We start from the raw sequence: 22,846 nt of genomic DNA, 5'->3' as shown, positions 1-22,846 counted from the left end.
GTCGAACCCTGGACCGTGGTTTGAAGCCTAACGCTCTACCGACTGAGCTATCCGAGCTGAAACGAAATGAACTCCCGTAATAATTGGGATTAGAATTTCAATAATTTTACTGGAAATTAAATGATCTGAAGTTTAAATTATTGATGATTCTTCAAAAACACAGTCGCCCGAACAGGGACTCGAACCCTGGACCGTTAGGTTAAAAGCCTAACGCTCTACCGACTGAGCTATCCGGTCTCAAGCGAGGTGAACTCCCGTAATAATTGGGATAAGAATTTCAATAATTTTGCTGGAAATTAAATGATCTGAAGTTTAAATTATTGATGATTCTTTAAAAACAGAGTCGCCCGAACAAGGAGTCGAACCCTGGACCGTGGTTTGAAGCCTAACGCTCAACCGACTGAGCTATCCGAGCTGAAACGAAATGAACTCCCGTAATAATTGGGATTAGAATTTCAATAATTTTACTGGAAATTAAATGATCTGAAGTTTAAATTATTGATGATTCTTCAAAAACACAGTCGCCCGAACAGGGACTCGAACCCTGGACCGTTAGGTTAAAAGCCTAACGCTCTACCGACTGAGCTATCCGGGCTCAAGCGAGGTGAACTCCCGTAATAATTGGAATAAGAATTTCTATAATTTTACTGGAAATTAAATGATCTGAAGTTTAAATTATTGATGATTCTTCAAAAACAGAGTCGCCCGAACAGGGACTCGAACCCTGGACCGTTAGGTTAAAAGCCTAACGCTCTACCGACTGAGCTATCCGGGCTCAAGCGAGGTGAACTCACTTAATAATTGGAATTAGAATTTACATAAATTTATTGAAAGTGAAATGATCTTAAGTTTAAATTATTGATGATTCTTCAAAAACATAATGGCCCGAACTGGTACTCGAACCCTGGACCGTTAGCTTAAAAGCCTAACGCTCTACCGACTGAGCTATCCGGGCTCAAGCGAGGTGAACTCACGTAATAATTGGAATTAGAATTTACATAAATTTATTGAAAGTGAAATGATCTGAAGTTTAAATTATTGATGATTCTTCAAAAACAGAATGGCCCGAACAGGTACTCGAACCCTGGACCGTTAGGTTAAAAGCCTAACGCTCTACCGACTGAGCTATCCGGGCTCAAGCGAGGTGAACTCACGTAATAATTGGAATTAGAATTTACATAAATTTATTGAAAGTGAAATGATCTGAAGTTTAAATTATTGACGATTCTTTAAAAACAGAGTCGCCCGAACAGGGACTCGAACCCTGGAACGTTAGGTTAAAAGCCTAAAGCTCTACCGACTGAGCTATCCTGTCTCAAACGAAGGTAAATCCCGTAATAATTGGAATTAGAGTTTACATAAATTTATTGAAAGTGAAATGATCTGAAGTTTAAATTATTGATGATTCTTCAAAAACAGAATGGCCCGAACAGGTACTCGAACCCTGGACCGTTAGGTTAAAAGCCTAACGCTCTACCGACTGAGCTATCCGGGCTCAAGCGAGGTGAACTCACGTAATAATTGGAATTAGAATTTACATAAATTTATTGAAAGTGAAATGATCTGAAGTTTAAATTATTGACGATTCTTTAAAAACAGAGTCGCCCGAACAGGGACTCGAACCCTGGACCGTTAGGTTAAAAGCCTAACGCTCTACCGACTGAGCTATCCGGGCTGAAACGAAATGAACTCCCGTAATAATTGGGATTAGAATTTCAATAATTTTACTGGAAATTAAAAGATCTGAAGTTTAAATTATTGATGATTCTTCAAAAACACAGTCGCCCGAACAAGGAGTCAAACCCTGGACCGTGGTTTGAAGCCTAACGCTCTACCGACTGAGCTATCCGAGCTGAAACGAAATGAACTCCCGTAATAATTGGGATTAGAATTTCAATAATGTTACTGGAAATTAAATGATCTGAAGTTTAAATTATTGATGATTCTTCAAAAACACAGTCGCCCGAACAGGGACTCGAACCCTGGACCGTTAGGTTAAAAGCCTAACGCTCTACCGACTGAGCTATCCGGGCTCAAGCGAGGTGAACTCCCGTAATAATTGGAATAAGAATTTCAATAATTTTACTGGAAATTAAATGATCTGAAGTTTAAATTATTGATGATTCTTTAAAAACAGAGTCGCCCGAACAAGGAGTCGAACCCTGGACCGTGGTTTGAAGCCTAACGCTCTACCGACTGAGCTATCCGAGCTGAAACGAAATGAACTCCCGTAATAATTGGGATAAGAATTTCAATAATTTTACTGGAAATTAAATGATCTGAAGTTTAAATTATTGATGATTCTTCAAAAACACAGTCGCCCGAACAGCGACTCGAACCCTGGACCGTTAGGTTAAAAGCCTTACGCTCTACCGACTGAGCTATCCGGGCTCAAGCGAGGTGAACTCCCGTAATAAATGGAATAAGAATTTCAATAATTTTACTGGAAATTAAATGATCTGAAGTTTAAATTATTGATGATTCTTCAAAAACAGAATGGCCCGAACAAGGAGTCGAACCCTGGACCGTGGTTTGAAGCCTAACGCTCTACCGACTGAGCTATCCGAGCTGAAACGAAATGAACTCCCGTAATAATTGGGATAAGAATTTCAATAATTTTACTGGAAATTAAATGATCTGAAGTTTAAATTATTGATGATTCTTCAAAAACAGAATGGCCCGAACAAGGAGTCGAACCCTGGACCGTGGTTTGAAGCCTAACGCTCTACCGACTGAGCTATCCGAGCTGAAACGAAATGAACTCCCGTAATAATTGGGATTAGAATTTCAATAATTTTACTGGAAATTAAATGATCTGAAGTTTAAATTATTGATGATTCTTCAAAAACACAGTCGCCCGAACAAGGGGTCGAACCCTGGACCGTGGTTTGAAGCCTAACGCTCTACCGACTGAGCTATCCGAGCTGAAACGAAATGAACTCCCGTAATAATTGGGATAAGAATTTCAATAATTTTACTGGAAATTAAATGATCTGAAGTTTAAATTATTGATGATTCTTCAAAAACACAGTCGCCCGAACAGCGACTCGAACCCTGGACCGTTAGGTTAAAAGCCTTACGCTCTACCGACTGAGCTATCCGGGCTCAAGCGAGGTGAACTCCCGTAATAAATGGAATAAGAATTTCAATAATTTTACTGGAAATTAAATGATCTGAAGTTTAAATTATTGATGATTCTTCAAAAACAGAATGGCCCGAACAAGGAGTCGAACCCTGGACCGTGGTTTGAAGCCTAACGCTCTACCGACTGAGCTATCCGAGCTGAAACGAAATGAACTCCCGTAATAATTGGGATTAGAATTTCAATAATTTTACTGGAAATTAAATGATCTGAAGTTTAAATTATTGATGATTCTTCAAAAACACAGTCGCCCGAACAGCGACTCGAACCCTGGACCGTTAGGTTAAAAGCCTTACGCTCTACCGACTGAGCTATCCGGGCTCAAGCGAGGTGAACTCCCGTAATAAATGGAATAAGAATTTCAATAATTTTACTGGAAATTAAATGATCTGAAGTTTAAATTATTGATGATTCTTCAAAAACAGAATGGCCCGAACAAGGAGTCGAACCCTGGACCGTGGTTTGAAGCCTAACGCTCTACCGACTGAGCTATCCGAGCTGAAACGAAATGAACTCCCGTAATAATTGGGATAAGAATTTCAATAATTTTACTGGAAATTAAATGATCTGAAGTTTAAATTATTGATGATTCTTCAAAAACACAGTCGCCCGAACAGCGACTCGAACCCTGGACCGTTAGGTTAAAAGCCTTACGCTCTACCGACTGAGCTATCCGGGCTCAAGCGAGGTGAACTCCCGTAATAAATGGAATAAGAATTTCAATAATTTTACTGGAAATTAAATGATCTGAAGTTTAAATTATTGATGATTCTTCAAAAACAGAATGGCCCGAACAAGGAGTCGAACCCTGGACCGTGGTTTGAAGCCTAACGCTCTACCGACTGAGCTATCCGAGCTGAAACGAAATGAACTCCCGTAATAATTGGGATTAGAATTTCAATAATTTTACTGGAAATTAAATGATCTGAAGTTTAAATTATTGATGATTCTTCAAAAACACAGTCGCCCGAACAGCGACTCGAACCCTGGACCGTTAGGTTAAAAGCCTTACGCTCTACCGACTGAGCTATCCGGGCTCAAGCGAGGTGAACTCCCGTAATAAATGGAATAAGAATTTCAATAATTTTACTGGAAATTAAATGATCTGAAGTTTAAATTATTGATGATTCTTCAAAAACAGAATGGCCCGAACAAGGAGTCGAACCCTGGACCGTGGTTTGAAGCCTAACGCTCTACCGACTGAGCTATCCGAGCTGAAACGAAATGAACTCCCGTAATAATTGGGATAAGAATTTCAATAATTTTACTGGAAATTAAATGATCTGAAGTTTAAATTATTGATGATTCTTCAAAAACACAGTCGCCCGAACAGGGACTCGAACCCTGGACCGTTAGGTTAAAAGCCTTACGCTCTACCGACTGAGCTATCCGGGCTCAAGCGAGGTGAACTCCCGTAATAAATGGAATAAGAATTTCAATAATTTTACTGGAAATTAAATGATCTGAAGTTTAAATTATTGATGATTCTTCAAAAACAGAATGGCCCGAACAAGGAGTCGAACCCTGGACCGTGGTTTGAAGCCTAACGCTCTACCGACTGAGCTATCCGAGCTGAAACGAAATGAACTCCCGTAATAATTGGGATTAGAATTTCAATAATTTTACTGGAAATTAAATGATCTGAAGTTTAAATTATTGATGATTCTTCAAAAACACAGTCGCCCGAACAGAGACTCGAACCCTGGACCGTTAGGTTAAAAGCCTAACGCTCTACCGACTGAGCTATCCGGGCTCAAGCGAGGTGAACTCCCGTAATAATTGGAATAAGAATTTCAATAATTTTACTGGAAATTAAATGATCTGAAGTTTAAATTATTGATGATTCTTCAAAAACAGAGTCGCCCGAACAGGGACTCGAACCCTGGACCGTTAGGTTAAAAGCCTAACGCTCTACCGACTGAGCTATCCGGGCTCAAGCGAGGTGAACTCACTTAATAATTGGAATTAGAATTTACATAAATTTATTGAAAGTGAAATGATCTTAAGTTTAAATTATTGTTGATTCTTCAAAAACATAATGGCCCGAACTGGTACTCGAACCCTGGACCGTTAGCTTAAAAGCCTAACGCTCTACCGACTGAGCTATCCGGGCTCAAGCGAGGTGAACTCACGTAATAATTGGAATTAGAATTTACATAAATTTATTGAAAGTGAAATGATCTGAAGTTTAAATTATTGACGATTCTTTAAAAACAGAGTCGCCCGAAGAGGGACTCGAACCCTGGACCGTTAGGTTAAAAGCCTAACGCTCTACCGACTGAGCTATCCGGGCTGAAACGAAATGAACTCCCGTAATAATTGGGATTAGAATTTCAATAATTTTACTGGAAATTAAATGATCTGAAGTTTAAATTATTGATGATTCTTCAAAAACAGAGTCGCCCGAACAGGGACTCGAACCCTGGACCGTTAGGTTAAAAGCCTAACGCTCTACCGACTGAGCTATCCGGGCTCAAGCGAGGTGAACTCACTTAATAATTGGAATTAGAATTTACATAAATTTATTGAAAGTGAAATGATCTTAAGTTTAAATTATTGATGATTCTTCAAAAACATAATGGCCCGAACTGGTACTCGAACCCTGGACCGTTAGCTTAAAAGCCTAACGCTCTACCGACTGAGCTATCCGGGCTCAAGCGAGGTGAACTCACGTAATAATTGGAATTAGAATTTACATAAATTTATTGAAAGTGAAATGATCTGAAGTTTAAATTATTGACGATTCTTTAAAAACAGAGTCGCCCGAAGAGGGACTCGAACCCTGGACCGTTAGGTTAAAAGCCTAACGCTCTACCGACTGAGCTATCCGGGCTGAAACGAAATGAACTCCCGTAATAATTGGGATTAGAATTTCAATAATTTTACTGGAAATTAAATGATCTGAAGTTTAAATTATTGATGATTCTTTAAAAACAGAGTCGCCCGAACAGGGACTCGAACCCTGGAACGTTAGGTTAAAAGCCTAAAGCTCTACCGACTGAGCTATCCTGTCTCAAACGAAGGTAAATCCCGTAATAATTGGAATTAGAGTTTACATAAATTTATTGAAAGTGAAATGATCTGAAGTTTAAATTATTGATGATTCTTCAAAAACAGAATGGCCCGAACAGGTACTCGAACCCTGGACCGTTAGGTTAAAAGCCTAACGCTCTACCGACTGAGCTATCCGGGCTCAAGCGAGGTGAACTCACGTAATAATTGGAATTAGAATTTACATAAATTTATTGAAAGTGAAATGATCTGAAGTTTAAATTATTGACGATTCTTTAAAAACAGAGTCGCCCGAACAGGGACTCGAACCCTGGACCGTTAGGTTAAAAGCCTAACGCTCTACCGACTGAGCTATCCGGGCTGAAACGAAATGAACTCCCGTAATAATTGGGATTAGAATTTCAATAATTTTACTGGAAATTAAATGATCTGAAGTTTAAATTATTGATGATTCTTCAAAAACACAGTCGCCCGAACAAGGAGTCAAACCCTGGACCGTGGTTTGAAGCCTAACGCTCTACCGACTGAGCTATCCGAGCTGAAACGAAATGAACTCCCGTAATAATTGGGATTAGAATTTCAATAATTTTACTGGAAATTAAATGATCTGAAGTTTAAATTATTGATGATTCTTCAAAAACAGAGTCGCCCGAACAGGGACTCGAACCCTGGACCGTTAGGTTAAAAGCCTAACGCTCTACCGACTGAGCTATCCGGGCTCAAGCGAGGTGAACTCCCGTAATAATTGGAATAAGAATTTCAATAATTTTACTGGAAATTAAATGATCTGAAGTTTAAATTATTGATGATTCTTCAAAAACAGAGTCGCCCGAACAGGGACTCGAACCCTGGACCGTTAGGTTAAAAGCCTAACGCTCTACCGACTGAGCTATCCGGGCTCAAGCGAGGTGAACTCACTTAATAATTGGAATTAGAATTTACATAAATTTATTGAAAGTGAAATGATCTTAAGTTTAAATTATTGATGATTCTTCAAAAACATAATGGCCCGAACTGGTACTCGAACCCTGGACCGTTAGCTTAAAAGCCTAACGCTCTACCGACTGAGCTATCCGGGCTCAAGCGAGGTGAACTCACGTAATAATTGGAATTAGAATTTACATAAATTTATTGAAAGTGAAATGATCTGAAGTTTAAATTATTGACGATTCTTTAAAAACAGAGTCGCCCGAAGAGGGACTCGAACCCTGGACCGTTAGGTTAAAAGCCTAACGCTCTACCGACTGAGCTATCCGGGCTGAAACGAAATGAACTCCCGTAATAATTGGGATTAGAATTTCAATAATTTTACTGGAAATTAAATGATCTGAAGTTTAAATTATTGATGATTCTTCAAAAACAGAGTCGCCCGAACAGGGACTCGAACCCTGGACCGTTAGGTTAAAAGCCTAACGCTCTACCGACTGAGCTATCCGGGCTCAAGCGAGGTGAACTCACTTAATAATTGGAATTAGAATTTACATAAATTTATTGAAAGTGAAATGATCTTAAGTTTAAATTATTGATGATTCTTCAAAAACATAATGGCCCGAACTGGTACTCGAACCCTGGACCGTTAGCTTAAAAGCCTAACGCTCTACCGACTGAGCTATCCGGGCTCAAGCGAGGTGAACTCACGTAATAATTGGAATTAGAATTTACATAAATTTATTGAAAGTGAAATGATCTGAAGTTTAAATTATTGACGATTCTTTAAAAACAGAGTCGCCCGAAGAGGGACTCGAACCCTGGACCGTTAGGTTAAAAGCCTAACGCTCTACCGACTGAGCTATCCGGGCTGAAACGAAATGAACTCCCGTAATAATTGGGATTAGAATTTCAATAATTTTACTGGAAATTAAATGATCTGAAGTTTAAATTATTGATGATTCTTTAAAAACAGAGTCGCCCGAACAGGGACTCGAACCCTGGAACGTTAGGTTAAAAGCCTAAAGCTCTACCGACTGAGCTATCCTGTCTCAAACGAAGGTAAATCCCGTAATAATTGGAATTAGAGTTTACATAAATTTATTGAAAGTGAAATGATCTGAAGTTTAAATTATTGATGATTCTTCAAAAACAGAATGGCCCGAACAGGTACTCGAACCCTGGACCGTTAGGTTAAAAGCCTAACGCTCTACCGACTGAGCTATCCGGGCTCAAGCGAGGTGAACTCACGTAATAATTGGAATTAGAATTTACATAAATTTATTGAAAGTGAAATGATCTGAAGTTTAAATTATTGACGATTCTTTAAAAACAGAGTCGCCCGAACAGGGACTCGAACCCTGGACCGTTAGGTTAAAAGCCTAACGCTCTACCGACTGAGCTATCCGGGCTGAAACGAAATGAACTCCCGTAATAATTGGGATTAGAATTTCAATAATTTTACTGGAAATTAAATGATCTGAAGTTTAAATTATTGATGATTCTTCAAAAACACAGTCGCCCGAACAAGGAGTCAAACCCTGGACCGTGGTTTGAAGCCTAACGCTCTACCGACTGAGCTATCCGAGCTGAAACGAAATGAACTCCCGTAATAATTGGGATTAGAATTTCAATAATTTTACTGGAAATTAAATGATCTGAAGTTTAAATTATTGATGATTCTTCAAAAACAGAGTCGCCCGAACAGGGACTCGAACCCTGGACCGTTAGGTTAAAAGCCTAACGCTCTACCGACTGAGCTATCCGGGCTCAAGCGAGGTGAACTCCCGTAATAATTGGAATAAGAATTTCAATAATTTTACTGGAAATTAAATGATCTGAAGTTTAAATTATTGATGATTCTTCAAAAACAGAGTCGCCCGAACAGGGACTCGAACCCTGGTCCGTAAGGTTAAAAGCCTAACGCTCTACCGACTGAGCTATCCGGGCTCAAGCGAGGTGAACTCACTTAATAATTGGAATTAGAATTTACATAAATTTATTGAAAGTGAAATGATCTTAAGTTTAAATTATTGATGATTCTTCAAAAACATAATGGCCCGAACTGGTACTCGAACCCTGGACCGTTAGCTTAAAAGCCTAACGCTCTACCGACTGAGCTATCCGGACTCAAGCGAGGTGAACTCACGTAATAATTGGAATTAGAATTTACATAAATTTATTGAAAGTGAAATGATCTGAAGTTTAAATTATTGACGACTCTTTAAAAACAGAGTCGCCCGAAGAGGGACTCGAACCCTGGACCGTTAGGTTAAAAGCCTAACGCTCTACCGACTGAGCTATCCGGGCTGAAACGAAATGAACTCCCGTAATAATTGGGATTAGAATTTCAATAATTTTACTGGAAATTAAATGATCTGAAGTTTAAATTATTGATGATTCTTTAAAAACAGAGTCGCCCGAACAGGGACTCGAACCCTGGAACGTTAGGTTAAAAGCCTAAAGCTCTACCGACTGAGCTATCCTGTCTCAAACGAAGGTAAATCCCGTAATAATTGGAATTAGAGTTTACATAAATTTATTGAAAGTGAAATGATCTGAAGTTTAAATTATTGATGTTTCTTCAAAAACAGAATGGCCCGAACAGGTACTCGAACCCTGGACCGTTAGGTTAAAAGCCTAACGCTCTACCGACTGAGCTATCCGGGCTCAAGCGAGGTGAACTCACGTAATAATTGGAATTAGAATTGACATAAATTTATTGAAAGTGAAATGATCTGAAGTTTAAATTATTGACGATTCTTTAAAAACAGAGTCGCCCGAACAGGGACTCGAACCCTGGACCGTTAGGTTAAAAGCCTAACGCTCTACCGACTGAGCTATCCGGGCTGAAACGAAATGAACTCCCGTAATAATTGGGATTAGAATTTCAATAATTTTACTGGAAATTAAATGATCTGAAGTTTAAATTATTGATGATTCTTCAAAAACACAGTCGCCCGAACAAGGAGTCAAACCCTGGACCGTGGTTTGAAGCCTAACGCTCTACCGACTGAGCTATCCGAGCTGAAACGAAATGAACTCCCGTAATAATTGGGATTAGAATTTCAATAATTTTACTGGAAATTAAATGATCTGAAGTTTAAATTATTGATGATTCTTCAAAAACACAGTCGCCCGAACAGGGACTCGAACCCTGGACCGTTAGGTTAAAAGCCTCACGCTCTACCGACTGAGCTATCCGGGCTCAAGCGAGGTGAACTCCCGTAATAAATGTGTTAGCGCCGTTCATATTTCGCGCCCTTTTTAGTTAACCACGAACGCTAACAGGTGGCAGCACAGCCATGTATGTTGAGAAGGATCGATCATCGAGTCGCCTCGTGCGAGAGGGAAGGGGCGCCTACGCGGGTTACGGGCATTCTCTGGTACGCGGTCGCCATGTAAAGTCATGTTACAATAAACACCTTTTCATTTTTACTTTAATCGCTTATTTTGTATTTATTCGTAACTAACTCGCCTTAAGACTATCTTGACAAAAACGTAATAACATCTCAGAAGTGGGATAAACCAATAGTTATGGGATATTTGTACAAATGAGTTAGATTAAATTCGATTAAGAATCACCACGGAAAACCTCTACACGAACGACGATGAAAACGAGGCGCCGCGTAGACGAAAACGTACGAAACACATTGACGACGATTTTTAACGCCAAGGCTTAGAAGATTAATGTCCGGAGAATCAAACGAACGAACGCAAATACGAAAAAGTAGTAGGTGTAGAACGAGAATAGATTATAAATCCTTACATAATACTGGGAAACGGAGAGTCGACGATAATTCGGGATCAAAAGACAACCGGTGTGGTACAGCAAACGACATAGCGAACACACAACGAAACGAAACGGTCTCTTATGAATCGCCGGACGAGTTCGACTTAGCCCCAGAAACGAACGACGAATTTGAACTATCTTACGAACGCGAAACAACGAACGACAACTTTGAAACGGTAACGAACAATAATTTTGAACTATCCTACGAACGCGAAACAACGAACGACAATTTTGAAACGGTAACGAACAATAATTTTGAAACGGTAACGGACGACAACTTTGCAACGGTAACGAACAATCATTCTGAAACGGTAACGAACAATAATTTTGAAACGGTAACAAACACTTATCTTGAAACGGTATCAAACGATAACACGACTCTCGAACAACTCAACGTCATGGCAGGGGACAATACCAACCAAACAGGCAGTGGTAATGCAACGGCAAGTACTCCTCCAGGGTTTGTTTCTATGGCTGTTTTTCAAAAATCAATCCAAGATGCGATTGCAGCGACGGTACAACAAACACTTGCGGCTACGATTGGAAATCAGGCTAACATGCAAGCTACGATACAGGCTAGCGTACAAGCAGCACTAGCAAACAATACGAATCAAGGGGTAAACACGAGTAACCAACCACCTGCTACTAACGGAACCTCCAATCAGAACGTAGAACACCACCATTGGGGTGAAACTAGTAAGGCTATTCCAGAATTCAACCCAGAAAGCGCTCCCCATCAAACCATGAAGATGTGGATTAAGAAGATAGACGATATGGCCAGAACGTATAATTGGCCAGAACGCATGATAATAGCCAATGCTCTCCCACGACTTAAAGGTAGCTCACAATTTTGGTTTGAATCTCTAGACTGTATGGTATCAACGTGGATTGAATGGAAAGACTTACTGATGAAATGGTTTCCCGAGACGAAAAGCGTCATGAAGTTACACCGAGAAATGGAGGCTAGGATACGAAGACCAGAAGAAAGCTTCACTACGTACTACCACGACAAAGTAGCAAAGTTAAGACAGTGTGGAGTAGCGGAACCAGATATGATTGAATATATTATCACCGGACTAAATGATAATGAACTCATAACCGCGTTAACAATGAAAGACTTTAATTCGCCCCCAGAACTGCTGCAACGTATCCATCAATTGGAAGGGAGACTGAAGTTAACAACTACACTTAGAGAAAACGGGATCAAAAAGACTTTCACCAATGAGAAGTACGGGACGGATAGAAACAACTATCGCCGAAATACCTATCACCAAAATTACGAACACGGAAAGGCCAATAGTTACCAAAACCAACATTACGAACACGGAAAGGAAAATAGTTACCAAAACGACGCAACTAATTATCAAAACCATACAAGCACAGATGGGAGGTATAAATACCACAGAACGGTATACACTCAGCCTCAACCGATGTTTCAACCGATGTACAACGCTCAAGGTCAGCCTCTTTGTTTCAACTGCAACACCTACGGTCATATTTCACGGGACTGCCAACAACCTCAAAGGAAAACAAGATGCGACAAATGTAAACGAACGGGCCACGAAGCCAAAGACTGTAAAGATAAACAACCAGTCAAAGAGAATCTCCTTGTTGAAAATAGCACGCAGATAAACGAAGACAATCAGAAATATTTTATGGACGCTACCATAAATGGTCACGCAATAAAATCGTATGTGGATCAAGGGAGTAAATGTGTAATAATCCGAGAAAGTACGGCTAGAGAAATGGAACTAGAAATAGAAACAGTCGAAAATGGTTGTGCTATCGGAGGGTATGCAGGTAACGGAAGTACAAAACCTGTTGGAATCGTTAAACAAGCTCAGATCACGATAGATCAAGCCACGGCAAAGACAGATGTCCACGTTGTCCGAGACGATATTCAAACGATTCCATTACTTATTGGACAACCACTAACGGAACAACCACACATCACGATCATCAAGAGGGGTAATGTTGTACGACTCTTCACAGAGACGAAGGAACCAGACTATGAAGATAATTGTCTGAAAAGAGTAGAGATACCAGACTTACCACCACCCACCCTAACCTTATGGGCAAAAGAAGCGACGGTCATACCAGCGAACTATGTTGGTTTTGTAGATCTATTATCTTGTCAAACTGAAATGGAAAAGGATATCTACATAGAAGGGCAAATGAGATTTGTACCAGGAAAAGAGCATTGCATCCCGAGGGGTTTATATCATATAGACAGAGAAGGATTTACACGAGTCCCAGTCGTTAATGTATCTGGAAATGAAGTTATCATCAGTAAAGGGGAGAAAATTGTCAGAACCGAAGATTTCATGCCATCACGCGAGGAACGAACCGAAGTAGCTGCGCAATTTTCCGATCCCAAACTAAGAGAAATCAAAGAAGTATTGAAGAAAGGCGGTAAATTAACGAATCACGAGAGGAAGGTTAGAGACGATTACGTCTTACGACACGAACGAATTTTCAAACGACGGGAGGACGCAATAGAAAATATACGGAACGATCAAGCAAAACAACGAATACGATATAACGAAAAACGCGCCAAAGCCACAACGTTCGATCCTGGAGATCTGGTGATCGTTGAACGCGAACCACAAAGCACAGGTGTACCCCAGAAAACTGCAGCGCAATACAAGGGTCCGTATATTATCACCAACAAATTGAAGTACGACAGGTACGCCATTGAAGACGTTCCCGAAAACCAAAGAAATAATCGCTTCTATCGAAATACGGCCCCTATTGATAAGCTGAAACGATTTCCTATCATTGACAACGCTGACGAAACTGACGATGCTTCAGACGAGAATGGATCAGAATCTCCTCACGACGAGCCAGAGACTCCTGTATCAGACGCCGATGCGAACGAGGCTAGAAGAAGGGTCACCCCACCCAAATCAAGACCCCAGATTTTGGACCAGTCAAGTACTCCAGACACCAGGGATAACGAAGACGAGATCACGAATAGACGTTCTGCACGAAAACCCAAGCGACCGTCATATTTGAACGATTATAGTTTAGTTTAAAAACATTTTAAGTTTTCAAAAATCCAAAAACGAACAAGAACAACAACAAAAAAAAAATAATGTTCCTAGAAACTTCTTCTTACGTCCAAATGCCGCGATTTTACTTGTTTCCCTTTTGTTAATAACGCACGTTTCTTTTTGTTTGTAACTTATGTTTTTTTTATATATATATTTGCTGTTGTATCATTATTTTTAACGTTTTCCATTCGAATGCCCGCCATAATCAGGCGATTATTATGTTGTCAGGATTGGCCGAATGTTAGCGCCGTTCATATTTCGCGCCCTTTTTAGTGAACCACGAACGCTAACAGGTGGCAGCACAGCCATGTATGTTGAGAAGGATCGATCATCGAGTCGCCTCGTGCGAGAGGGAAGGGGCGCCTACGCGGGTTACGGGCATTCTCTGGTACGCGGTCGCCATGTAAAGTCATGTTACAATAAACACCTTTTCATTTTTACTTTAATCGCTTATTTTGTATTTATTCGTAACTAACTCGCCTTAAGACTATCTTGACAAAAACGTAATAACAAATGGAATAAGAATTTCAATAATTTTACTGGAAATTAAATGATCTGAAGTTTAAATTATTGATGATTCTTCAAAAACAGAATGGCCCGAACAAGGAGTCGAACCCTGGACCGTGGTTTGAAGCCTAACGCTCTACCGACTGAGCTATCCGAGCTGAAACGAAATGAACTCCCGTAATAATTGGGATTAGAATTTCAATAATTTTACTGGAAATTAAATGATCTGAAGTTTAAATTATTGATGATTATTCAAAAACAGAGTCGCCCGAACAGGGACTCTAACCCTGGACCGTTAGGTTAAAAGCCTAACGCTCTACCGACTGAGCTATCCGGGCTCAAGCGAGGTGAACTCACTTAATAATTGGAATTAGAATTTACATAAATTTATTGAAAGTGAAATGATCTTAAGTTTAAATTATTGATGATTCTTCAAAAACATAATGGCCCGAACTGGTACTCGAACCCTGGACCGTTAGGTTAAAAGCCTAACGCTCTACCGACTGAGCTATCCGGGCTCAAGCGAGGTGAACTCACGTAATAATTGGAATTAGAATTTACATAAATTTATTGAAAGTGAAATGATCTGAAGTTTCTATTATTGACGATTCTTTAAAAACAGAGTCGCCCGAAGAGGGACTCGAACCCTGGACCGTTAGGTTAAAAGCCTAACGCTCTACCGACTGAGCTATCCGGGCTGAAACGAAATGAACTCCCGTAATAATTGGGATTAGAATTTCAATAATTTTACTGGAAATTAAATGATCTGAAGTTTAAATTATTGATGATTCTTCAAAAACACAGTCGCCCGAACAGGGACTCGAACCCTGGACCGTTAGGTTAAAAGCCTAACGCTCTACCGACTGAGCTATCCGGGCTCAAGCGAGGTGAACTCCCGTAATAATTGGAATAAGAATTTCAATAATTTTACTGGAAATTAAATGATCTGAAGTTTAAATTATTGATGATTCTTTAAAAACAGAGTCGCCCGAACAAGGAGTCGAACCCTGGACCGTGGTTTGAAGCCTAACGCTCTACCGACTGAGCTATCCGAGCTGAAACGAAATGAACTCCCGTAATAATTGGGATAAGAATTTCAATAATTTTACTGGAAATTAAATGATCTGAAGTTTAAATTATTGATGATTCTTCAAAAACACAGTCGCCCGAACAGGGACTCGAACCCTGGACCGTTAGGTTAAAAGCCTTACGCTCTACCGACTGAGCTATCCGGGCTCAAGCGAGGTGAACTCCCGTAATAAATGGAATAAGAATTTCAATAATTTTACTGGAAATTAAATGATCTGAAGTTTAAATTATTGATGATTCTTCAAAAACACAGTCGCCCGAACAAGGAGTCGAACCCTGGACCGTGGTTTGAAGCCTAACGCTCTACCGACTGAGCTATCCGGGCTCAAGCGAGGTGAACTCCCGTAATAATTGGAATAAGAATTTCAATAATTTTACTGGAAATTAAATGATCTGAAGTTTAAATTATTGATGATTCTTCAAAAACACAGTCGCCCGAACAGGGACTCGAACCCTGGACCGTTAGGTTAAAAGCCTTACGCTCTACCGACTGAGCTATCCGGGCTCAGGCGAGGTGAACTCCCGTAATAAATGGAATAAGAATTTCAATAATTTTACTGGAAATTAAATGATCTGAAGTTTAAATTATTGATGATTCTTCAAAAACAGAATGGCCCGAACAAGGAGTCGAACCCTGGACCGTGGTTTGAAGCCTAACGCTCTACCGACTGAGATATCCGAGCTGAAACGAAATGAACTCCCGTAATAATTGGGATTAGAATTTCAATAATTTTACTGGAAATTAAATGATCTGAAGTTTAAATTATTGATGATTCTTCAAAAACACAGTCGCCCGAACAGGGACTCGAACCCTGGACCGTTAGGTTAAAAGCCTAACGCTCTACCGACTGAGCTATCCGGGCTCAAGCGAGGTGAACTCACTTAATAATTGGAATTAGAATTTACATAAATTTATTGAAAGTGAAATGATCTTAAGTTTAAATTATTGATGATTCTTCAAAAACATAATGGCCCGAACTGGTACTCGAACCCTGGACCGTTAGGTTAAAAGCCTAACGCTCTACCGACTGAGCTATCCGGGCTCAAGCGAGGTGAACTCACGTAATAATTGGAATTAGAATTTACATAAATTTATTGAAAGTGAAATGATCTGAAGTTTCTATTATTGACGATTCTTTAAAAACAGAGTCGCCCGAAGAGGGACTCGAACCCTGGACCGTTAGGTTAAAAGCCTAACGCTCTACCGACTGAGCTATCCGGGCTGAAACGAAATGAACTCCCGTAATAATTGGGATTAGAATTTCAATAATTTTACTGGAAATTAAATGATCTGAAGTTTAAATTATTGATGATTCTTCAAAAACACAGTCGCCCGAACAGGGACTCGAACCCTGGACCGTTAGGTTAAAAGCCTAACGCTCTACCGACTGAGCTATCCGGGCTCAAGCGAGGTGAACTCCCGTAATAATTGGAATAAGAATTTCAATAATTTTACTGGAAATTAAATGATCTGAAGTTTAAATTATTGATGATTCTTTAAAAACAGAGTCGCCCGAACAAGGAGTCGAACCCTGGACCGTGGTTTGAAGCCTAACGCTCTACCGACTGAGCTATCCGAGCTGAAACGAAATGAACTCCCGTAATAATTGGGATAAGAATTTCAATAATTTTACTGGAAATTAAATGATCTGAAGTTTAAATTATTGATGATTCTTCAAAAACACAGTCGCCCGAACAGGGACTCGAACCCTGGACCGTTAGGTTAAAAGCCTTACGCTCTACCGACTGAGCTATCCGGGCTCAAGCGAGGTGAACTCCCGTAATAAATGGAATAAGAATTTCAATAATTTTACTGGAAATTAAATGATCTGAAGTTTAAATTATTGATGATTCTTCAAAAACACAGTCGCCCGAACAAGGAGTCGAACCCTGGACCGTGGTTTGAAGCCTAACGCTCTACCGACTGAGCTATCCGGGCTCAAGCGAGGTGAACTCCCGTAATAATTGGAATAAGAATTTCAATAATTTTACTGGAAATTAAATGATCTGAAGTTTAAATTATTGATGATTCTTCAAAAACACAGTCGCCCGAACAGGGACTCGAACCCTGGACCGTTAGGTTAAAAGCCTTACGCTCTACCGACTGAGCTATCCGGGCTCAGGCGAGGTGAACTCCCGTAATAAATGGAATAAGAATTTCAATAATTTTACTGGAAATTAAATGATCTGAAGTTTAAATTATTGATGATTCTTCAAAAACAGAATGGCCCGAACAAGGAGTCGAACCCTGGACCGTGGTTTGAAGCCTAACGCTCTACCGACTGAGATATCCGAGCTGAAACGAAATGAACTCCCGTAATAATTGGGATTAGAATTTCAATAATTTTACTGGAAATTAAATGATCTGAAGTTTAAATTATTGATGATTCTTCAAAAACACAGTCGCCCGAACAGGGACTCGAACCCTGGACCGTTAGGTTAAAAGCCTAACGCTCTACCGACTGAGCTATCCGGGCTCAAGCGAGGTGAACTCACTTAATAATTGGAATTAGAATTTACATAAATTTATTGAAAGTGAAATGATCTTAAGTTTAAATTATTGATGATTCTTCAAAAACATAATGGCCCGAACTGGTACTCGAACCCTGGACCGTTAGGTTAAAAGCCTAACGCTCTACCGACTGAGCTATCCGGGCTCAAGCGAGGTGAACTCACGTAATAATTGGAATTAGAATTTACATAAATTTATTGAAAGTGAAATGATCTGAAGTTTCTATTATTGACGATTCTTTAAAAACAGAGTCGCCCGAAGAGGGACTCGAACCCTGGACCGTTAGGTTAAAAGCCTAACGCTCTACCGACTGAGCTATCCGGGCTGAAACGAAATGAACTCCCGTAATAATTGGGATTAGAATTTCAATAATTTTACTGGAAATTAAATGATCTGAAGTTTAAATTATTGATGATTCTTCAAAAACACAGTCGCCCGAACAGGGACTCGAACCCTGGACCGTTAGGTTAAAAGCCTAACGCTCTACCGACTGAGCTATCCGGGCTCAAGCGAGGTGAACTCCCGTAATAATTGGAATAAGAATTTCAATAATTTTACTGGAAATTAAATGATCTGAAGTTTAAATTATTGATGATTCTTCAAAAACAGAATGGCTCGAACAAGGAGTCGAACCCTGGACCGTGGTTTGAAGCCTAACGCTCTACCGACTGAGCTATCCGAGCTGAAACGAAATGAACTCCCGTAATAATTGGGATTAGAATTTCAATAATTTTACTGGAAATTAAATGATCTGAAGTTTAAATTATTGATGATTATTCAAAAACAGAGTCGCCCGAACAGGGACTCGAACCCTGGACCGTTAGGTTAAAAGCCTAACGCTCTACCGACTGAGCTATCCGGGCTCAAGCGAGGTGAACTCACTTAATAATTGGAATTAGAATTTACATAAATTTATTGAAAGTGAAATGATCTTAAGTTTAAATTATTGATGATTCTTCAAAAACATAATGGCCCGAACTGGTACTCGAACCCTGGACCGTTAGGTTAAAAGCCTAACGCTCTACCGACTGAAATATCCGGGCTCAAGCGAGGTGAACTCACGTAATAATTGGAATTAGAATTTACATAAATTTATTGAAAGTGAAATGATCTGAAGTTTCTATTATTGATGATTCTTTAAAAACAGAGTCGCCCGAACAAGGAGTCGAACCCTGGACCGTGGTTTGAAGCCTAACGCTCTACCGACTGAGCTATCCGAGCTGAAACGAAATGAACTCCCGTAATAATTGGGATAAGAATTTCAATAATTTTACTGGAAATTAAATGATCTGAAGTTTAAATTATTGATGATTCTTCAAAAACACAGTCGCCCGAACAGGGACTCGAACCCTGGACCGTTAGGTTAAAAGCCTTACGCTCTACCGACTGAGCTATCCGGGCTCAAGCGAGGTGAACTCCCGTAATAAATGGAATAAGAATTTCAATAATTTTACTGGAAATTAAATGATCTGAAGTTTAAATTATTGATGATTCTTCAAAAACACAGTCGCCCGAACAGGGACTCGAACCCTGGACCGTTAGGTTAAAAGCCTAACGCTCTACCGACTGAGCTATCCGGGCTCAAGCGAGGTGAACTCACTTAATAATTGGAATTAGAATTTACATAAATTTATTGAAAGTGAAATGATCTTAAGTTTAAATTATTGATGATTCTTCAAAAACATAATGGCCCGAACTGGTACTCGAACCCTGGACCGTTAGGTTAAAAGCCTAACGCTCTACCGACTGAGCTATCCGGGCTCAAGCGAGGTGAACTCACGTAATAATTGGAATTAGAATTTACATAAATTTATTGAAAGTGAAATGATCTGAAGTTTCTATTATTGACGATTCTTTAAAAACAGAGTCGCCCGAAGAGGGACTCGAACCCTGGACCGTTAGGTTAAAAGCCTAACGCTCTACCGACTGAGCTATCCGGGCTGAAACGAAATGAACTCCCGTAATAATTGGGATTAGAATTTCAATAATTTTACTGGAAATTAAATGATCTGAAGTTTAAATTATTGATGATTCTTCAAAAACACAGTCGCCCGAACAGGGACTCGAACCCTGGACCGTTAGGTTAAAAGCCTAACGCTCTACCGACTGAGCTATCCGGGCTCAAGCGAGGTGAACTCCCGTAATAATTGGAATAAGAATTTCAATAATTTTACTGGAAATTAAATGATCTGAAGTTTAAATTATTGATGATTCTTCAAAAACAGAATGGCCCGAACAAGGAGTCGAACCCTGGACCGTGGTTTGAAGCCTAACGCTCTACCGACTGAGCTATCCGAGCTGAAACGAAATGAACTCCCGTAATAATTGGGATTAGAATTTCAATAATTTTACTGGAAATTAAATGATCTGAAGTTTAAATTATTGATGATTCTTCAAAAACACAGTCGCCCGAACAGGGACTCGAACCCTGGACCGTTAGGTTAAAAGCCTTACGCTCTACCGACTGAGCTATCCGGGCTCAAGCGAGGTGAACTCCCGTAATAAATGGAATAAGAATTTCAATAATTTTACTGGAAATTAAATGATCTGAAGTTTAAATTATTGATGATTCTTCAAAAACACAGTCGCCCGAACAAGGAGTCGAACCCTGGACCGTGGTTTGAAGCCTAACGCTCTACCGACTGAGCTATCCGGGCTCAAGCGAGGTGAACTCCCGTAATAATTGGAATAAGAATTTCAATAATTTTACTGGAAATTAAATGATCTGAAGTTTAAATTATTGATGATTCTTCAAAAACACAGTCGCCCGAACAGGGGCTCGAACCCTGGACCGTTAGGTTAAAAGCCTTACGCTCTACCGACTGAGCTATCCGGGCTCAGGCGAGGTGAACTCCCGTAATAAATGGAATAAGAATTTCAATAATTTTACTGGAAATTAAATGATCTGAAGTTTAAATTATTGATGATTCTTCAAAAACAGAATGGCCCGAACAAGGAGTCGAACCCTGGACCGTGGTTTGAAGCCTAACGCTCTACCGACTGAGCTATCCGAGCTGAAACGAAATGAACTCCCGTAATAATTGGGATAAGAATTTCAATAATTTTACTGGAAATTAAATGATCTGAAGTTTAAATTATTGATGATTCTTCAAAAACACAGTCGCCCGAACAGGGACTCGAACCCTGGACCGTTAGGTTAAAAGCCTTACGCTCTACCGACTGAGCTATCCGGGCTCAAGCGAGGTGAACTCCCGTAATAAATGGAATAAGAATTTCAATAATTTTACTGGAAATTAAATGATCTGAAGTTTAAATTATTGATGATTCTTCAAAAACACAGTCGCCCGAACAAGGAGTCGAACCCTGGACCGTGGTTTGAAGCCTAACGCTCTACCGACTGAGCTATCCGGGCTCAAGCGAGGTGAACTCCCGTAATAATTGGAATAAGAATTTCAATAATTTTACTGGAAATTAAATGATCTGAAGTTTAAATTATTGATGATTCTTCAAAAACACAGTCGCCCGAACAGGGACTCGAACCCTGGACCGTTAGGTTAAAAGCCTTACGCTCTACCGACTGAGCTATCCGGGCTCAGGCGAGGTGAACTCCCGTAATAAATGGAATAAGAATTTCAATAATTTTACTGGAAATTAAATGATCTGAAGTTTAAATTATTGATGATTCTTCAAAAACAGAATGGCCCGAACAAGGAGTCGAACCCTGGACCGTGGTTTGAAGCCTAACGCTCTACCGACTGAGCTATCCGAGCTGAAACGAAATGAACTCCCGTAATAATTGGGATTAGAATTTCAATAATTTTACTGGAAATTAAATGATCTGAAGTTTAAATTATTGATGATTCTTCAAAAACACAGTCGCCCGAACAGGGACTCGAACCCTGGACCGTTAGGTTAAAAGCCTAACGCTCTACCGACTGAGCTATCCGGGCTCAAGCGAGGTGAACTCCCGTAATAATTGGAATAAGAATTTCAATAATTTTACTGGAAATTAAATGATCTGAAGTTTAAATTATTGATGATTCTTCAAAAACAGAGTCGCCCGAACAGGGACTCGAACCCTGGACCGTTAGGTTAAAAGCCTAACGCTCTACCGACTGAGCTATCCGGGCTCAAGCGAGGTGAACTCACTTAATAATTGGAATTAGAATTTACATAAATTTATTGAAAGTGAAATGATCTTAAGTTTAAATTATTGATGATTCTTCAAAAACATAATGGCCCGAACTGGTACTCGAACCCTGGACCGTTAGCTTAAAAGCCTAACGCTCTACCGACTGAGCTATCCGGGCTCAAGCGAGGTGAACTCACTTAATAATTGGAATTAGAATTTACATAAATTTATTGAAAGTGAAATGATCTTAAGTTTAAATTATTGATGGTTCTTCAAAAACATAATGGCCCGAACTGGTATTCGAACCCTGGACCGTTAGGTTAAAAGCCTAACGCTCTACCGACTGAGCTATCCGGGCTCAAGCGAGGTGAACTCACTTAATAATTGGAATTAGAATTTACATAAATTTATTGAAAGTGAAATGATCTTAAGTTTAAATTATTGATGATTCTTCAAAAACATAATGGCCCGAACTGGTACTCGAACCCTGGACCGTTAGGTTAAAAGCCTAACGCTCTACCGACTGAGCTATCCGGGCTCAAGCGAGGTGAACTCACGTAATAATTGGAATTAGAATTTACATAAATTTATTGAAAGTGAAATGATCTGAAGTTTCTATTATTGACGATTCTTTAAAAACAGAGTCGCCCGAAGAGGGACTCGAACCCTGGACCGTTAGGTTAAAAGCCTAACGCTCTACCGACTGAGCTATCCGAGC

The 22,846-nt window shown here is 39.9% G+C and overlaps 1 protein-coding gene and 53 non-coding genes across 54 annotated transcripts; 1 reads left to right on the top strand and 53 right to left on the bottom strand.

Annotated features, from left to right (window-relative positions):
- Positions 1-164: 164 nt before the first annotated feature.
- On the bottom strand, positions 165-237 carry TRNAK-UUU (transfer RNA lysine (anticodon UUU)). The gene has a single exon. It is a non-coding gene; the product is annotated as a tRNA-Lys (tRNA).
- Positions 238-522: 285 nt separating this feature from the next.
- On the bottom strand, positions 523-595 carry TRNAK-UUU (transfer RNA lysine (anticodon UUU)). The gene has a single exon. It is a non-coding gene; the product is annotated as a tRNA-Lys (tRNA).
- Positions 596-702: 107 nt separating this feature from the next.
- On the bottom strand, positions 703-775 carry TRNAK-UUU (transfer RNA lysine (anticodon UUU)). The gene has a single exon. It is a non-coding gene; the product is annotated as a tRNA-Lys (tRNA).
- A 287-nt stretch (positions 776-1,062) lies between these two features.
- TRNAK-UUU (transfer RNA lysine (anticodon UUU)) lies at positions 1,063-1,135 on the bottom strand. Its single transcript has one exon. It is a non-coding gene; the product is annotated as a tRNA-Lys (tRNA).
- A 287-nt stretch (positions 1,136-1,422) lies between these two features.
- Positions 1,423-1,495, bottom strand: TRNAK-UUU (transfer RNA lysine (anticodon UUU)). Its single transcript has one exon. It is a non-coding gene; the product is annotated as a tRNA-Lys (tRNA).
- Positions 1,496-1,602: 107 nt separating this feature from the next.
- Positions 1,603-1,675, bottom strand: TRNAK-UUU (transfer RNA lysine (anticodon UUU)). Its single transcript has one exon. It is a non-coding gene; the product is annotated as a tRNA-Lys (tRNA).
- A 285-nt stretch (positions 1,676-1,960) lies between these two features.
- TRNAK-UUU (transfer RNA lysine (anticodon UUU)) lies at positions 1,961-2,033 on the bottom strand. The gene has a single exon. It is a non-coding gene; the product is annotated as a tRNA-Lys (tRNA).
- A 2,431-nt stretch (positions 2,034-4,464) lies between these two features.
- On the bottom strand, positions 4,465-4,537 carry TRNAK-UUU (transfer RNA lysine (anticodon UUU)). The gene has a single exon. It is a non-coding gene; the product is annotated as a tRNA-Lys (tRNA).
- Positions 4,538-4,822: 285 nt separating this feature from the next.
- Positions 4,823-4,895, bottom strand: TRNAK-UUU (transfer RNA lysine (anticodon UUU)). The gene has a single exon. It is a non-coding gene; the product is annotated as a tRNA-Lys (tRNA).
- A 107-nt stretch (positions 4,896-5,002) lies between these two features.
- Positions 5,003-5,075, bottom strand: TRNAK-UUU (transfer RNA lysine (anticodon UUU)). Its single transcript has one exon. It is a non-coding gene; the product is annotated as a tRNA-Lys (tRNA).
- A 287-nt stretch (positions 5,076-5,362) lies between these two features.
- TRNAK-UUU (transfer RNA lysine (anticodon UUU)) lies at positions 5,363-5,435 on the bottom strand. Its single transcript has one exon. It is a non-coding gene; the product is annotated as a tRNA-Lys (tRNA).
- A 107-nt stretch (positions 5,436-5,542) lies between these two features.
- On the bottom strand, positions 5,543-5,615 carry TRNAK-UUU (transfer RNA lysine (anticodon UUU)). The gene has a single exon. It is a non-coding gene; the product is annotated as a tRNA-Lys (tRNA).
- Positions 5,616-5,902: 287 nt separating this feature from the next.
- On the bottom strand, positions 5,903-5,975 carry TRNAK-UUU (transfer RNA lysine (anticodon UUU)). Its single transcript has one exon. It is a non-coding gene; the product is annotated as a tRNA-Lys (tRNA).
- A 287-nt stretch (positions 5,976-6,262) lies between these two features.
- Positions 6,263-6,335, bottom strand: TRNAK-UUU (transfer RNA lysine (anticodon UUU)). The gene has a single exon. It is a non-coding gene; the product is annotated as a tRNA-Lys (tRNA).
- A 107-nt stretch (positions 6,336-6,442) lies between these two features.
- TRNAK-UUU (transfer RNA lysine (anticodon UUU)) lies at positions 6,443-6,515 on the bottom strand. Its single transcript has one exon. It is a non-coding gene; the product is annotated as a tRNA-Lys (tRNA).
- A 285-nt stretch (positions 6,516-6,800) lies between these two features.
- Positions 6,801-6,873, bottom strand: TRNAK-UUU (transfer RNA lysine (anticodon UUU)). The gene has a single exon. It is a non-coding gene; the product is annotated as a tRNA-Lys (tRNA).
- A 107-nt stretch (positions 6,874-6,980) lies between these two features.
- TRNAK-UUU (transfer RNA lysine (anticodon UUU)) lies at positions 6,981-7,053 on the bottom strand. Its single transcript has one exon. It is a non-coding gene; the product is annotated as a tRNA-Lys (tRNA).
- A 287-nt stretch (positions 7,054-7,340) lies between these two features.
- On the bottom strand, positions 7,341-7,413 carry TRNAK-UUU (transfer RNA lysine (anticodon UUU)). Its single transcript has one exon. It is a non-coding gene; the product is annotated as a tRNA-Lys (tRNA).
- Positions 7,414-7,520: 107 nt separating this feature from the next.
- On the bottom strand, positions 7,521-7,593 carry TRNAK-UUU (transfer RNA lysine (anticodon UUU)). The gene has a single exon. It is a non-coding gene; the product is annotated as a tRNA-Lys (tRNA).
- Positions 7,594-7,880: 287 nt separating this feature from the next.
- On the bottom strand, positions 7,881-7,953 carry TRNAK-UUU (transfer RNA lysine (anticodon UUU)). The gene has a single exon. It is a non-coding gene; the product is annotated as a tRNA-Lys (tRNA).
- A 287-nt stretch (positions 7,954-8,240) lies between these two features.
- TRNAK-UUU (transfer RNA lysine (anticodon UUU)) lies at positions 8,241-8,313 on the bottom strand. Its single transcript has one exon. It is a non-coding gene; the product is annotated as a tRNA-Lys (tRNA).
- Positions 8,314-8,420: 107 nt separating this feature from the next.
- TRNAK-UUU (transfer RNA lysine (anticodon UUU)) lies at positions 8,421-8,493 on the bottom strand. Its single transcript has one exon. It is a non-coding gene; the product is annotated as a tRNA-Lys (tRNA).
- A 285-nt stretch (positions 8,494-8,778) lies between these two features.
- Positions 8,779-8,851, bottom strand: TRNAK-UUU (transfer RNA lysine (anticodon UUU)). The gene has a single exon. It is a non-coding gene; the product is annotated as a tRNA-Lys (tRNA).
- Positions 8,852-8,958: 107 nt separating this feature from the next.
- TRNAK-UUU (transfer RNA lysine (anticodon UUU)) lies at positions 8,959-9,031 on the bottom strand. Its single transcript has one exon. It is a non-coding gene; the product is annotated as a tRNA-Lys (tRNA).
- A 287-nt stretch (positions 9,032-9,318) lies between these two features.
- On the bottom strand, positions 9,319-9,391 carry TRNAK-UUU (transfer RNA lysine (anticodon UUU)). The gene has a single exon. It is a non-coding gene; the product is annotated as a tRNA-Lys (tRNA).
- Positions 9,392-9,678: 287 nt separating this feature from the next.
- TRNAK-UUU (transfer RNA lysine (anticodon UUU)) lies at positions 9,679-9,751 on the bottom strand. The gene has a single exon. It is a non-coding gene; the product is annotated as a tRNA-Lys (tRNA).
- Positions 9,752-9,858: 107 nt separating this feature from the next.
- TRNAK-UUU (transfer RNA lysine (anticodon UUU)) lies at positions 9,859-9,931 on the bottom strand. The gene has a single exon. It is a non-coding gene; the product is annotated as a tRNA-Lys (tRNA).
- Positions 9,932-10,216: 285 nt separating this feature from the next.
- On the bottom strand, positions 10,217-10,289 carry TRNAK-UUU (transfer RNA lysine (anticodon UUU)). Its single transcript has one exon. It is a non-coding gene; the product is annotated as a tRNA-Lys (tRNA).
- A 43-nt stretch (positions 10,290-10,332) lies between these two features.
- Positions 10,333-14,367, top strand: LOC149586585 (uncharacterized). Its single transcript, XM_089863750.1, has 2 exons — positions 10,333-11,711; positions 12,009-14,367. Exons 1-2 carry the CDS (start codon positions 10,772-10,774, stop codon positions 13,907-13,909), a joined length of 2,841 nt encoding a protein of 946 aa, XP_089719876.1. The 5' UTR covers positions 10,333-10,771; the 3' UTR covers positions 13,910-14,367.
- A 332-nt stretch (positions 14,368-14,699) lies between these two features.
- On the bottom strand, positions 14,700-14,772 carry TRNAK-UUU (transfer RNA lysine (anticodon UUU)). Its single transcript has one exon. It is a non-coding gene; the product is annotated as a tRNA-Lys (tRNA).
- A 287-nt stretch (positions 14,773-15,059) lies between these two features.
- TRNAK-UUU (transfer RNA lysine (anticodon UUU)) lies at positions 15,060-15,132 on the bottom strand. Its single transcript has one exon. It is a non-coding gene; the product is annotated as a tRNA-Lys (tRNA).
- A 107-nt stretch (positions 15,133-15,239) lies between these two features.
- On the bottom strand, positions 15,240-15,312 carry TRNAK-UUU (transfer RNA lysine (anticodon UUU)). The gene has a single exon. It is a non-coding gene; the product is annotated as a tRNA-Lys (tRNA).
- A 285-nt stretch (positions 15,313-15,597) lies between these two features.
- TRNAK-UUU (transfer RNA lysine (anticodon UUU)) lies at positions 15,598-15,670 on the bottom strand. Its single transcript has one exon. It is a non-coding gene; the product is annotated as a tRNA-Lys (tRNA).
- A 285-nt stretch (positions 15,671-15,955) lies between these two features.
- Positions 15,956-16,028, bottom strand: TRNAK-UUU (transfer RNA lysine (anticodon UUU)). Its single transcript has one exon. It is a non-coding gene; the product is annotated as a tRNA-Lys (tRNA).
- Positions 16,029-16,313: 285 nt separating this feature from the next.
- Positions 16,314-16,386, bottom strand: TRNAK-UUU (transfer RNA lysine (anticodon UUU)). Its single transcript has one exon. It is a non-coding gene; the product is annotated as a tRNA-Lys (tRNA).
- Positions 16,387-16,673: 287 nt separating this feature from the next.
- On the bottom strand, positions 16,674-16,746 carry TRNAK-UUU (transfer RNA lysine (anticodon UUU)). The gene has a single exon. It is a non-coding gene; the product is annotated as a tRNA-Lys (tRNA).
- A 107-nt stretch (positions 16,747-16,853) lies between these two features.
- On the bottom strand, positions 16,854-16,926 carry TRNAK-UUU (transfer RNA lysine (anticodon UUU)). Its single transcript has one exon. It is a non-coding gene; the product is annotated as a tRNA-Lys (tRNA).
- Positions 16,927-17,211: 285 nt separating this feature from the next.
- Positions 17,212-17,284, bottom strand: TRNAK-UUU (transfer RNA lysine (anticodon UUU)). Its single transcript has one exon. It is a non-coding gene; the product is annotated as a tRNA-Lys (tRNA).
- A 285-nt stretch (positions 17,285-17,569) lies between these two features.
- Positions 17,570-17,642, bottom strand: TRNAK-UUU (transfer RNA lysine (anticodon UUU)). Its single transcript has one exon. It is a non-coding gene; the product is annotated as a tRNA-Lys (tRNA).
- Positions 17,643-17,927: 285 nt separating this feature from the next.
- Positions 17,928-18,000, bottom strand: TRNAK-UUU (transfer RNA lysine (anticodon UUU)). Its single transcript has one exon. It is a non-coding gene; the product is annotated as a tRNA-Lys (tRNA).
- A 287-nt stretch (positions 18,001-18,287) lies between these two features.
- On the bottom strand, positions 18,288-18,360 carry TRNAK-UUU (transfer RNA lysine (anticodon UUU)). Its single transcript has one exon. It is a non-coding gene; the product is annotated as a tRNA-Lys (tRNA).
- Positions 18,361-18,467: 107 nt separating this feature from the next.
- On the bottom strand, positions 18,468-18,540 carry TRNAK-UUU (transfer RNA lysine (anticodon UUU)). Its single transcript has one exon. It is a non-coding gene; the product is annotated as a tRNA-Lys (tRNA).
- A 285-nt stretch (positions 18,541-18,825) lies between these two features.
- On the bottom strand, positions 18,826-18,898 carry TRNAK-UUU (transfer RNA lysine (anticodon UUU)). Its single transcript has one exon. It is a non-coding gene; the product is annotated as a tRNA-Lys (tRNA).
- A 465-nt stretch (positions 18,899-19,363) lies between these two features.
- On the bottom strand, positions 19,364-19,436 carry TRNAK-UUU (transfer RNA lysine (anticodon UUU)). Its single transcript has one exon. It is a non-coding gene; the product is annotated as a tRNA-Lys (tRNA).
- A 107-nt stretch (positions 19,437-19,543) lies between these two features.
- Positions 19,544-19,616, bottom strand: TRNAK-UUU (transfer RNA lysine (anticodon UUU)). Its single transcript has one exon. It is a non-coding gene; the product is annotated as a tRNA-Lys (tRNA).
- Positions 19,617-19,903: 287 nt separating this feature from the next.
- Positions 19,904-19,976, bottom strand: TRNAK-UUU (transfer RNA lysine (anticodon UUU)). Its single transcript has one exon. It is a non-coding gene; the product is annotated as a tRNA-Lys (tRNA).
- A 107-nt stretch (positions 19,977-20,083) lies between these two features.
- Positions 20,084-20,156, bottom strand: TRNAK-UUU (transfer RNA lysine (anticodon UUU)). The gene has a single exon. It is a non-coding gene; the product is annotated as a tRNA-Lys (tRNA).
- A 285-nt stretch (positions 20,157-20,441) lies between these two features.
- TRNAK-UUU (transfer RNA lysine (anticodon UUU)) lies at positions 20,442-20,514 on the bottom strand. The gene has a single exon. It is a non-coding gene; the product is annotated as a tRNA-Lys (tRNA).
- Positions 20,515-20,799: 285 nt separating this feature from the next.
- TRNAK-UUU (transfer RNA lysine (anticodon UUU)) lies at positions 20,800-20,872 on the bottom strand. Its single transcript has one exon. It is a non-coding gene; the product is annotated as a tRNA-Lys (tRNA).
- A 285-nt stretch (positions 20,873-21,157) lies between these two features.
- TRNAK-UUU (transfer RNA lysine (anticodon UUU)) lies at positions 21,158-21,230 on the bottom strand. The gene has a single exon. It is a non-coding gene; the product is annotated as a tRNA-Lys (tRNA).
- Positions 21,231-21,515: 285 nt separating this feature from the next.
- TRNAK-UUU (transfer RNA lysine (anticodon UUU)) lies at positions 21,516-21,588 on the bottom strand. The gene has a single exon. It is a non-coding gene; the product is annotated as a tRNA-Lys (tRNA).
- Positions 21,589-21,873: 285 nt separating this feature from the next.
- Positions 21,874-21,946, bottom strand: TRNAK-UUU (transfer RNA lysine (anticodon UUU)). Its single transcript has one exon. It is a non-coding gene; the product is annotated as a tRNA-Lys (tRNA).
- A 107-nt stretch (positions 21,947-22,053) lies between these two features.
- Positions 22,054-22,126, bottom strand: TRNAK-UUU (transfer RNA lysine (anticodon UUU)). Its single transcript has one exon. It is a non-coding gene; the product is annotated as a tRNA-Lys (tRNA).
- Positions 22,127-22,773: 647 nt separating this feature from the next.
- On the bottom strand, positions 22,774-22,846 carry TRNAK-UUU (transfer RNA lysine (anticodon UUU)). Its single transcript has one exon. It is a non-coding gene; the product is annotated as a tRNA-Lys (tRNA).

This window comes from Phalangium opilio, unplaced genomic scaffold (genome assembly GCF_054372755.1).
Source record: "Phalangium opilio isolate 3A_F unplaced genomic scaffold, DU_Popi_V2 ptg001170l_1, whole genome shotgun sequence".
Taxonomy (NCBI): Eukaryota; Metazoa; Arthropoda; class Arachnida; order Opiliones; family Phalangiidae; genus Phalangium; species Phalangium opilio.
The sequence above is the reverse complement of the archived record's forward strand: the minus strand, read 5'-3'. Positions and strand labels throughout refer to the sequence as shown.